General features: G+C 39.5%; 1 protein-coding gene across 1 annotated transcript; it reads right to left on the reverse strand.

Annotated features, from left to right (window-relative positions):
• Positions 1 to 301: 301 nt before the first annotated feature.
• On the reverse strand, positions 302 to 8,952 carry LOC125306033 (C-type lectin domain family 4 member A-like). Its single transcript, XM_048261170.1, has 8 exons — positions 8,536 to 8,952; positions 7,867 to 7,986; positions 4,130 to 4,246; positions 4,005 to 4,039; positions 3,716 to 3,896; positions 3,444 to 3,604; positions 2,622 to 2,737; positions 302 to 586 (listed from the first exon to the last, which is right to left on the reverse strand). The coding sequence occupies exons 1-8, from the start codon at positions 8,600 to 8,602 to the stop codon at positions 448 to 450; spliced, it is 936 nt and encodes a 311-aa protein (XP_048117127.1). The 5' UTR covers positions 8,603 to 8,952; the 3' UTR covers positions 302 to 447.
• Between the last annotated feature and the right edge of the window lie 3,700 nt (positions 8,953 to 12,652).

Consider the following 12,652-nt stretch of genomic DNA (forward strand, 5'->3'; position numbering starts at 1 on the left):
AGAGTCAGGTTAGAGAAAAGTGGCCATTGGGCGAATACAAGCAATACAGGAAATGGGGCAAAGCATGGTATTGGAAACTCCTGGAGTTCCACTGTGTATTGTCGTGATTGCTTTGAGACCAGACATGGTGTTGTATATGGAGAGTGATTGCATTGTCTACTGTACAGTATTGAGCGATTCCCTTTAAAAGATGTAATGTTAATGGTAGAACGCTTTGCAAGGAAGAAGTCAAATATGCTGAACTGAGCACAAGTAATGGAATGTGGGTGTCTGGCAAGCACACACAAGACCAATGGAGAGATAGGTGTTAACATTAGGCTTTTAGTATGACGTGTATGAAAGTGTGGTACAGTATCAACTTGTAATCAGTGTAAGAGAGACACACACAAAGACAACACATGATCCTGCTGAGTGTTTACAGAATCCTAATCAGCAACACGTTGAAAATCAGTCAGGCCATGTAGCAGCTTCCATCTCACAGATCCATCTGTTTTTCATTTTACAGTTGGCATCTCTCCAGCTCTTCAAAGGATCAGTGCTAGGAATTGCCAATGCACAGTGTTCACTCCCATTACTAATCCAGTATCTGAGGAAATGAGCAATCAATTAAAGGAGAATTCCAGTGTGATATTGACCTAAAGTGTATTGAAACATGATACCGAGTGTGAACGTATGTCTCATAGCCCATCTCGGCTTGTCCCCTGCACTCCAAAATCTGGCGCTAGTTAGCCGATGCTACCAACAGCTTTTTCAATAGTGGTGCTTCGGCATCGGGCTAGCCATGCAAATAAATCACTGTTTTACACCCATTTACGAGGCTCAATGTATCTCCACACTTCATTGATAGACTTCCGAGGGCCCTGACATTTAAAACGAGACATTGAGAACCAGTGGTGGAATGTAACGAAGTACAAATACTTCGTTACTGTACTTAAGTAAATTTTCCACGTATTTGTACTTTACTTAAGTAAAATTTATAGTGCATACTTTTGACTTTTAGCCGTTACATTTTACAGCAATTATCTGTACTTTTACTCCGCTACATTTCTACAACACCATCGTTACTTTTACGATACATTTTATGATCAGTTTTTCTTTCTCTCTGACAAACCGTTTGTTTTACCGGGGTTGCTACCAAAGATTCTGGGCTTACGTGCATTCTTAGAAACATAAGCTTCTAGTCTAGACCAGGCAAGCGTGAGCTTGTAGCCATCTGCATTCGGTAGGCTATATTCACCAGACCCATGGCTACACTGTACATGCAACTGTGTTCTGTGCCTTTCTCTGTCTGTTATCTGCAGCGTTAGGGCCTCCTCTCCGATGAGATTGCTATCCGCGGATCAGCGGTTACAGGCTATGCCCATGCTTCTGTCTGCGTCTGATCATTTTGCGGCACAAATGAATGGTAGACTATTAATGAACCGGTGGCGGAAAAGGCGTAACATTTTCCAGATTAGGAAATATTCCTTAATTGTGTGTGATTAAATAAAGATGCATAGCCTACAATTGTGGCGTAACGTCAGCGCTCATTCAATATCTATCGTCTGCGCCAAGTAAAACTGAATTTAATCATAAAGACACCTTTCTCAGCAACTTTTCTGTTCAATCAGCATAATTGGCATTACGATCCACCTCGTGTTTTGCTTAATGATATTACTCAGCAGATCACCCTAGTAGATAACCAGAATTACAGTCTCTAGAATTGTAGGTCAGAATGTAATGGGCCACAGATGGTAAAAGCACAATTGCATTAACTTAAAAACTATCTAGTGAGTATAACCTAAAACTAGCTTAGAAACTAACTAGATTAAAATGCCACAGCCCATACTGATTTTTCCTTTTAGAATATAGATATTAAGAGAATAAATCATTATGCAAATACTTTTACTTTTAATACTTAAAGTACATTTAAAAGCAGGTACTTTTACTTTTTTACTTAAGTAGGGTTGTCATTGTGGTACTTTTACTTTTACTAAAGTAAATATTTCTCTGTGTATTTGTACTTTTACTTAAGTACTGAGTTTCAGTACTTTTTCTTTGAGAACTTTAAATTCAAGATGGTTGTTTTGCAGCCATCTTGAATTACTAAATTCAAGATGGTTGCAAACGCTAAACTTTGTGAAGATACTGTCTGTATAAATCGTCTTGTAAGTAAACTACCAGTGCTTTTCAAAGTTCTCAATGTCTCGTTTTAAATGTCAGGGGCCTCGAAGTCTACCAGTGAAGTGTGGAGATACATTGAGCCTTGTAAATGGGTGTAAAACAGTGATTTATTTGCATGGCTAGCCGATGCGAAAAGCACCACTATTGAAAAAGCTGTTGGTAGCATCGGCTAACTAAGCCAGATTTTGGAGTGCAGGGGACAAGCCGAGATGGGCTATGAGACATACGTTCACACTCGGTATCATGTTTTAATACACTTTAGGTCAATATCACACCGGAATTCTCCTTTAAAACATGTTGTAAAAGTTATAGACAGGCCTGAAAATTATACCAAACTAATGATAGCCATCTTTGATTATCAGTTTTTACATGAATTGTTCAACACTGATCTTATTTACTGTTTCAGAATCTGAATAAGGAACTCACACTTCAGAGAGCACCACTGTCCTATGACTTACCCTCCAGTGAGGTCACTGCCATTCACCCACTGCCATTGGCCTTGGATTTTGCTCAGTCCAATCCAGTATCCATGCCATTCATCATAGTAATACGTTGTGTGATTATTGATGAAGGCCTACAGCACAACAATATGAGATAAATGACAGATATACATCTAAAACAGATAGTTCCGGTCCTTATTATGATTGGCTGAATAGCGGTCGATGCCGTTGTACAACCCAGTGCAACCCTTCACTTTGACCACATTTCAGTATAGACCCTTTCAATAAGGTAAACAAAAACAATGCTTGAACGTTCTATTTGATTCCCAATCTACTTCCTCTGCATTAAGATGACATATGGAATGTTAAAACGGAAGCCTTGTAGGGCCAACTATGATGCTGACAATGGAACTCTCTTGAAAGGGTTCCATTATCAGCATCATACTATGAATTGATACAAAAGTTAGAGTTGCTGCATCTCAACGTTGCTTGGCAACCAATAAGCCACTCGAGTCCGTAGGTTCCAGTGATTTTAGAACAGCCAAGGCGGGATCAACACTTCACGTTGTGTCTAACAACGACCCTTAGCTGTCCTAAAATCACTGGAATCTACGGCCTCTCAGGGTTTATTGCTTAAATATAAACTGGTTCCAGAATGGTTGGAACTGAAACATCTACCTGACACATTTGTGTAGATACATATGAGCAAGAACAAGTGAATCCCAAATACATTTTGTTGGAACTAAGAGATTTACAGTCTTTAAGACCACATGTTTAAACTCTTGGACTTACTCTTTTAAATTAATTTCCAAGAATAACTTATTTTCTATTGTGTCTCACCTGTTCCTCTGATGTGTCTATTGTCACCAGAAAAGACACCCTGTTAGTGCAGTCAGTTTTACTCTCTGCCCAGTTTTTCCAGTAGGACGAGTAGTGGAAAAAGTAACAACTTGATTGATAGTACACCCATCCTTTTTTGCAATGTTCACTACACTTCCTTTCTGTGGTTTAAAAGGACAAACAAAAGTTGCATGAATTCATCACATTGAACCATACTAGAGAGACGTGAAATAAAGAAGTGTGTGATCAAAGATGCCTTTCTTCCTGTATACCTGTTGAATTATCTTTAATAGGACAGTAATCATCAACTGGAAAATCACTGAAATGGAAAATGACCTCAAGGGTCTGATTGAGATGGTTCCACTCCATCATCAGTGATTTCTTCTCCTGTTGTAGTTGAGACATTTCTAAATGCAGATGCTGGTTTGCAGCGCTTGTGTTTTCATAACGTGTCTGTAACATTTCATTGTAATTGCTCAGGTTAGAATAGTACATTTGTACAAGTGTAAGCTCTGTCATTAAAGAGAAGTGATTGTCTTTGAGCTGATGCAGCTCTCTCACCAAGAGTGTGTTATATTCAGACACATATCCCTGATCTGAGAAGAGAAGGACAACAAGATGTAAATTGTACTGACGCTGACACATTTTGTTCATTCTGAGAAACCCATTGGGACTTAAACACTCACAGTAAACAAGTGAAGCCACCAGGGCAGAGAGGAGGACAGCAGTCAGCAGGCAAAGGACCACCACAGCACAGCGGTATCGGTGAGGGCCAGGCAGAGACGGGTCATCTGCTGTAGAGACTAAAACATTGGCCTGTCATTATGGGCCTCTGAAGGCCAGTCAGAGTCATGGACATTATCCACACGTGTCTGGACAGGGGAAGATTTTCTTTTGCTACAGAATGGTAGTAGTAGATGATGATGATGATGATGATGACAACGACGACAATAATAATAATGATAATAATAATAATAATAATAATAATATGAATAAATATAGCTGCAAGCAGCAATGAGGGGGGCCAAGCACAGGGGCGCAGCTAGGGTTGTATTCCATAGTACGCACCATACGTGGCCCAACCCCCCCAGCCAAAAAAAAATAAAAAATGATACCCAACCTTATTTACCAAATTTGCGCTTTTGGTAAATGTAGGCTAGCCTCTCCTTATTGAGCCTATAAGAAAAACCTTTACATAAACTGGAACAGAAACCCCCTCTTAATCACGTCAACCTACCCATGTCATCCCTTATCAAATAGCCTACTGCATAAAGCGTCTAACTTTTCAACACTGGCTGTATAGGTTACGTTTCTACCTGGCTGTAGGTTTACAATTTCTCTCCCGGGATTTTTTTTAAATTCTGGTTGCTAAACACACTATCTTAACGCAGTTTGGAAAGGACAGAAATAGGCCTACCTTTACTTTACAAGCGGCTCTGACTCAAATTAGGTCAACATACATACCTTATGCGCATTATAACTTTACTGCCCAACCCGCGAAAAAGGGACAGAAAAGAAAAAATAAACCAATGAGTTTATGTCGCGATTTGCTGAGTAAAACACAGTTATGGTAACTTACTAACAATAAGGATTTGCTCACAACACTCTAAATACATTGCACTGCTGCTTTGGTTGTCCCAAACTTTTAGATGATAGGCATAGGCAGGGTAGGAATTTCACGGCGGCCATGACGGCCATGGCCGTCGTAGCCCCTTGCGTTGGCCGTGAGCCCCTTTGAAAATCATAGGTTTACAGGCCATGGTGGCCTTGGTGCCCCCTTCTTTCAATATTCTGCTTTGTGTCCTACTGATAGCGATTTTTATTTAGCCTGTGGCCTGTCATAATCTTAGCATTCACAGCGCAAATTAATTTAGTCTTTTACGCAGTGGAGAAAGTGACAGCGCAAGAAAGTGCGTCCAAATTCACCCATTCTTCTCAGTTGAACTACTCCCGAAGTAGCCTATTCATCACACAGACATCACAAGTATCACATGAAAGAGCTTTTTCTCAGCTTTTAAACGATGTTAGCCGATAATTGCTGTGTTGAACGGTTCGCGAGAAAAGTAAATAATATAATTCAATTTAATCATACATTCTACTGAAGGTTTTGCGTCCATGATCTCTTCTTTTAACACATGACAAACCATATATCAGAATAAACAGCAGACCTTACCGAACACAAAGGTGTAAAGCAGTCCCCTGTACAGTTAGCCGTTTCAGAGTAATCCAGTTGAATTTGCAGTAAATTTCAACATGCACGGATGTCTCCACATTTGGGCTTTAAGTTTTACAATGTGTTTAAATTGTTCCACATGATTTCATAACGGGCCAAATACAAAATAAATGTTACAAATATCGCCTAGATATTGATAAATCAGAGGACAGCTGACTAAGAGTTTGTGAAAGTAGCCTTAATGATCAAAAAATGCTAAGCATGCATCTAGGCTATTTGAGTTTCTTAAAGCTGAGCTGTGCTACATTTAAATTGTTCAATACATGATTTCATAGCAGGCCAAATATAAAATAAATTGTATATATAGCCTAGATATCTGTTTTTATTAGATGATCAGATGATTTACAATTATATGTAATATGTCATGTTTCATGTTTGTGTAATGTTTCATACAGTGATGCAGGTCTACTGCAGTGAATAGGCTAAATACAACTTTGATCATTTTTATAGCCTGCCACTGTATAGTTAACTTTGGCCTTGGTGCCCTGACATGTGGCCTTTGTGCCCCCCACCAAATATGCCCAACTGAAGGCCAAGTGGCCTTGCCCCTAATATTGAAGAATGGTGAAAATTACGACAGTGCGTGTATAGGATTAAGCCTGGGCATAGGCCTATGGCCTCAATGGCATCAGACCTATGGCCAGTATTGGATTCAATTTGTGGCGGGCTGACTTGGACAACGGGTGGGGGGGGGGGGGGGGGGTATTAAGATCGTCTTGGTAGTGTATAGGTCTAATTGAGTGCCTGTCACTTTAAGACCTGACGAGTAACACAGTTAAAAGGCTGCTGATGTGTGGATGCAATTCATAATGTTTTCTACATAGTTAATATAAAGGTTCGTACTTCTCCTTGGGACAAGCACTTTTGAATTTTGGAAAACACTTTTCCATTTACATCGGGATTTTGTAAACATTCAGTGTCAAGAGTCAATAAAATGAGCCCTTCACAAAGAAATTGACAAGCAGCTGTAAGTAGGCTAAGCATGCTAAATTCGAAATCCAAACAGTATTCTAACGTTAACTTTGAGATACTGCTTGATTGCATAACTTAACTTAGTTTAGTCTCTTCAATGTAGCCTACTATGTTGTGATAAGACCTTAACTTCAATGCAGCAGAGTTAACTTCAATGCAGCAGTTTTGAACAAATTTGCGCAGCATGGTCACGATGCTAAGCGGATTTGATAGCAATTTAGCCAGACGTCTTCTATGCAATGATCTAGGTGGCAACAACAATCCTTCAACAATCGTGAATATTTTGTTAAATGCACATGCAGAGGAGGGGCAGCAGGCTACGAGAGAGAGCGGGGCGGAGTAAGGAAAGGCTGTGTGTGTAAAAAGCGCAGCTCAATGGCAACGCAAGGATTTGATCTTTAATTTAATTTAATTTAATTTAATTTAATTTAATTTAAATTAAATTAAATATAACATAGAATATTAATCTATGGCGGTCGATTTTGATTTCATAGCGCCCTGCCACAGATTAGTCAATGTATGGGAAACACTGGTATAGCATTAAGCAATCACAGCGAGTTCCATGCCAAACAACCCAAGATTGGCTGAGTTACAAGGTCAAGTTTCACATCAAAACATAACTGATTTTGTGGGGCTGAACCAGGGCTGAGTGTTGCCGCCCCCTCCCCCAGCCAGCCTGCCCGCCCTCCAATAATAGCCCCTGACCGTCCCTCCCCACCCTGCCCTTGCATGCACGCATTAGAATGAACTGGATGGAACTTGCGGTCCTCAGTTTCACATCAAAAATAAAAGATCGATTGAGATATGATCACACTTGATGTGATTTAAACATAGTCAAAAATACAGGGTGCGTTGAACTCGGCTTGGTCCAAGGATTCCAACGATACCTCATTTTGATAATCGGGTCAACGGGTCAAAAGTTACGTCCGTGAACACACGTCCAACTTTGGCCTGTTGGTGGCGCTCGAGGTGCCGGCATGAAACTAATTAGTGTACCAAATTTCACAACGTTTTACCAGACGGTAATATGTTTTATGGACTGCCATTAACTTCAATGACAGAAGCGTAATAATAGGGAAGAAAACATAAAAACACAACGGGTGCCTTCGCAGTATCGCTGCTTGGCCCCCAATAATAATACATTTATGTATGATCAAAGATACACTAATAAGCCAAAGCCCACAATTCTCACTGTCAGAGATCTGTGGTGTATCTCACCTGCTACTGGGGCTGGGTATGGAGCTGGGGCTGGGCTGGGACTGGGTATGGGGCTGGGCTCTGCTTGAACTTCTTTTTTCTTGACTTCTGCATACACAGTTTGTTCTGCATCCTGTTCGTCTTCAGATACAAAAATATTTGTGTTGTGGAAAACAGATGAGTTCATTTTGAACAAACACATTTCTTTAACATTACATTCCCCTAAAGTTTCTGTTCAGGCAGGTGGTTTAGGTGATCTTTGTCTGCATAGTTCTGAATTTATGGCAATATAAATGTTGGCCCGTGGTCAGCTAGTTCTACAGTCCTGGCCGGTGGTTAGCCAGTCTAACTTTTTGAAAACCATTCCTTTAGGTTTCAAGTCTGTTATGCCTACCGTTGGAATATATGAACATGACTGCAACAGTTTAGCAATTAGAAATATATTTCAAAGTAGATTTCTGTAATGGTCTTCAAATTGACCAGACACTGACAAAAACCTGAATGGTTTAAAGTTGTGGCAGTGTGAAGTCTACTTATCTAACTTATTATCGAGGCCAATACATGTATGTTAATAGAAGTGTAATAATAGAACAAAAATAGAAAATATATTTCTTCACTTTCTCAATTTGGTTAAGCTACAGACATTTTACAGTGGATTTTAAGCAAAACCTAACAGAGAAGAAGACATACCTCTTGGCTTGGCTTCTTTAGATTTGATGAAAAGCACATTGGAGTAGCAAACCTCCTCTTCCATCATTCTCAGACATTGGCAGGTCAAAGAGTGTTACATGAGAGTACAGCATATTGCAGTTAAACCATGTGAACATTAGAAAAGTGTCAACATACTGGAAATCTGTTTGCATCAGAGGATGTCTGAAAAGAGTCACAAGAGAGTTTCCCCTCTGTCTGTTTTTCTTAGATTTGTGCAAAGGTTCAGTAATGCGTTATTTCATTAAATTTGTACAGATAATTTAACTTCGCCCCTCCATACATTTACCATTCAGCATCTACCATTCAGCATTTCATGAAATATATGGACAAATACTATTCCATTGTTCTAGTATAGTATAGTATAAGTATATACTGTATACTCTTTTGATCCTGTGAGGGAAATTTGGTCTCTGCATTTATCCCAATCCGTGAATTAGTGAAACACACTCAGCACACAGTAAACACACAGTGAGGTGAAGCACACACTAATGTTTTTTTTTTATTTCTTTTGTGTGATATATCATTCAGAATGCTGTAACATGACTGGTCTTCAATCAGCCAAAGAGGACACATCGTAACTCCTCTCCTAGTTACTCTCCATTGGCTCCCTACAGTAGCCAGAATTAAATTTAAATCTCTCACTTTAGCCTATAGGACACTGACTGGATCTGCTCCTTGTTATTTTAATTCAATGATCAAGATATACATCCCCAACCGCCCACTGCGGTCTTCTGATGAGCTTCAGTCTTAAACGCTAGGTCAAATTCAAAACTCTTTTCCTCAGTGGTTCCATGTTGGTGGAATGAGTTACCCAGTGCTCTTCGTTCTTGTGATAGTTTTTGGTCTTTCAAGCACTTCTTATACATTATGGTTTGTATGCAGTAGTACTGTTTTATTTTCATTATAGGCTGTTGATTAATTTTACATTTTTTATTATTGATATTCTCCTTAATGTAGTCTTACCATGTTTTTGATATTATATTATTGATTGAATGGGCATTATTATTTATTATTGCTTTCCCCCCTCATTGTTTATTTCATTATTCAACAATATTGATTGATCCCTGTTTTAAGTATTATATTGTTTTGTATTTGTTAAGGGTAACCATAACCATCATCATCATAATGTGGTATTTTCTTATGCACTTGAAACAAATAATAAAAATGTTTCTTTAAATGTAGTACCACTTTAAACACATCAGACACTGAACAGCAAAGTAGCTTCCTGATTATGTGTAAAATGTTTACAGAGTATCCTGATGTAGTAGGTCCATGTTCTCATATTTTTACAGCTGACATGAAGGCTGCAGTATTACATTTTTGATTTATAATGGAGCACCTTCTCTGGTGAAAGACTAGCAAGCCTGTGGTAGAGGCATACGATTACAGACATATTGAGAGAGCCTATCAATGAGTTGTCACAGTTTTCAATTTAGACGTATTATTTTGAAATGGGGTACGTCTATGGGAGGATTTACACATCACTGGCAATACCTGATCAAATCGTACCAATGCAAAATGCTTCTCCAGCAGTGCAATCGCAACAACGATACCTTAACTCAGCATTTTCAGATACCGCTGTTATGAGCATACTAAGCAAATTGTCCATTTGTAACTTTGAATCCTACCTCACGTTAAGCTATGGTCCAATAATGTGTTCACTAAAACATAAGTTATTTGTCGGGCTGATTCATAAATGGGCATACCGAGGTTGTCGACCTAGCAGGTTAGGTGGCATTTATTGCCATTCGCAAAACTAAGCAAGAGTTAACGTTAATGAAACTTAACATCGCCTTCTCCAGTGACAAAGTGTATTCAAATGAAGTTGCAACGATGATGGCGGCAATCACTGGTTACGTTAAACCATTTAAAACAAGTAGGACTGTAAATTATGGGGACTATGGCTAACGTCACTATACGTCATAGCAGAGCCCTTTTACTTTACCTATCAACTGGCTAATGCTAGCATGATGTAGCATGCTATGAGCTAATATACTTAGCATCTACGAAAGAACAGCACATATCTTTTTTCATAAAGAATCTGTAACGACTAACAACAATGTCTCTTACAAACAACTACACAATGTATGACTATCAATATGTATTTAGTCAGACTGTGATAAGATATAGCCTAATGATAATAACAGCATCACTTATTTAGGTTAGATTATGTGTCGAAATCAGGTGTCGTTAAAATAAATGAGCGATGGCGTGGTAGTGTCTGCAGCCTAGACGGTAAAACATAATGGACAAAGCGTCGTGTCTGCAGCCAGCCAGCTGTCAATCATAGGTGTAAACACGCCCTTTTAGATTTGTTAATATAACATTAAAAAAATAATTTCAGCGAGAAAAGAAAAAATTGTGTGTATTGAAGCATCTTGAAAACATTTTTTTCGAATAAAAAGTTGTTGATACAAAAATAGTTTTAGGTGAGAAAAGTGACACGGAAAGTTGGCTACTTGGCCATTGAAATACATGGGGATGGGCGGAGTTACACTTTGTACTGCAGCCAGCCACCAGGGGGCTCTGGACTAACGCTCGCATCACTCTTAACAGACGGCACACTGTCCAGTTCTATATATACAGTCTATGCGCTAACCAGTAGGCCACGGCTGCCCCAATCTCATGATCTGGATCTTATCATGTCATCCTCAGCTGAAACATGTACTTTCTCTGTAGGACACACAGCCCTCTGAGAATGTTACTCATTAGGCTACATTTTTGTTATGACACTCAACAAGAGAAGCTGCTTTTATCCATTATGCACCTAAGCTATGGAACACCCTGCTTCTGTACATCAAACAGGCAAATTCTGTAAACACCTTTTAAAAAGACCTGAAAACATACCTGTATATGAGAGCTTTTAGTTAAAGGGGAAATCGGGTGTAAAATGGATTTTTGATATGCTTAGCATGATAAGGAGTTTGAGCGTTCGTTGGGGAGCAAAACAATGCTAATCTGATGCGTTGTAAACTAGTCTGTTTTAACCGATGCTTCCAAAGGGCTAACACTGGTAGCGATAGGGCATTTCTCATGGTAAAAAGATAGCTCATTTTAAACCATTTACAAAGCTCAAAGTAGCCCGACACGTCTTTGGTAGTATAGTGATGGTCCTAACATATAAAACAAGGCATTGATGGTAAATGTAGATTTCTTAAAAAACACTGTATACAGACAATACCTTGAGTCGTTTGCCGGTCGGCGCCATCTTGAAATTAAGTCACTACAACACTGATCTCACGTGTTTTTGACGGAAATACTTAAAATTAGCGATCTTTTTATCGATTGAAAAACTAAAATATTGAAATCGCTATTGGCCTTCAAAACCCCATATTGGTCAGGCTCTTTAGGACATGGAGACAATTTGACATACATACACACACACACGCATGCACACACACACTCACACACATCCACACGCATAGACACTAGAGTGCGGATTGGGACGCAAATTTCTGTCCGAACCCGGCCCGCGTCCGACAAAGTTGCGTCCGAACCCGACAGGCATTTTTATTTTTATGTCCGAACCCGACCCGAGCCCGACGCAGATGATGCCTCAGTTATTCCCATGCTAGTGATTAAACGTTCACGTTTGTGGATAGCCTGTCTTTTTAGCCCATTAAACGGGCAGGTCACACAGTGCACATTAACACAAGAGGCCCAAGCAAGCATAGCCTATTGAAATAGAATTCTTGTCTTACCGTTGACAAAAAGTCTTGAAATAAACTGCAACAGTCCTTGAAACTACAGTGCCTCTGTCACTGATCCATATGCAGCATCGACGTTAATTGGGGCAACTCGAGGAAATCCTCATCCAGTGAACGAGACGACCTTATAGCCTACCGGTAGCCTATGTCTTTACCACAGTAGCCACAGTACCATAGTAGCCTATGCAACGCAAATAATCTTAAAATCTCCTGATAGGCTAACAACTTTTTTTAACGTCACCCAAGACTGTGCATATGTGCGAAATGTGCATAACCATTTGTTTATGTTGTCGTGACAACGCGTGTGCATTTCAGGCGGCATGCCTAAAATGCGTTGTCACGATAAACAAATCTTGCACACAGGAAGAAAGCTATTAGGTCTTTTTTAC

This window comes from Alosa alosa, chromosome 13 (genome assembly GCF_017589495.1).
Source record: "Alosa alosa isolate M-15738 ecotype Scorff River chromosome 13, AALO_Geno_1.1, whole genome shotgun sequence".
NCBI classification, from domain to species: Eukaryota; Metazoa; Chordata; class Actinopteri; order Clupeiformes; family Clupeidae; genus Alosa; species Alosa alosa.

What these genes read in the sequence shown, in the direction of transcription:
- LOC125306033 (XM_048261170.1), bottom strand. Translation starts at nt 8,602, where the DNA reads ATGATGGAAGAGGAGGTTTGCTACTCCAATGTGCTTTTCATCAAATCT. An exon ending in TAAAGAAGCCAAGCCAAGAG is followed by an intron (nt 7,987 to 8,535) that starts GTATGTCTTCTT and finishes TTGTATCTGAAG; the next exon opens with ACGAACAGGATGCAGAACAA. An exon ending in CTGAATATAACACACTCTTG is followed by an intron (nt 3,897 to 4,004) that starts GTGAGAGAGCTG and finishes GAAATGTTACAG; the next exon opens with ACACGTTATGAAAACACAAG.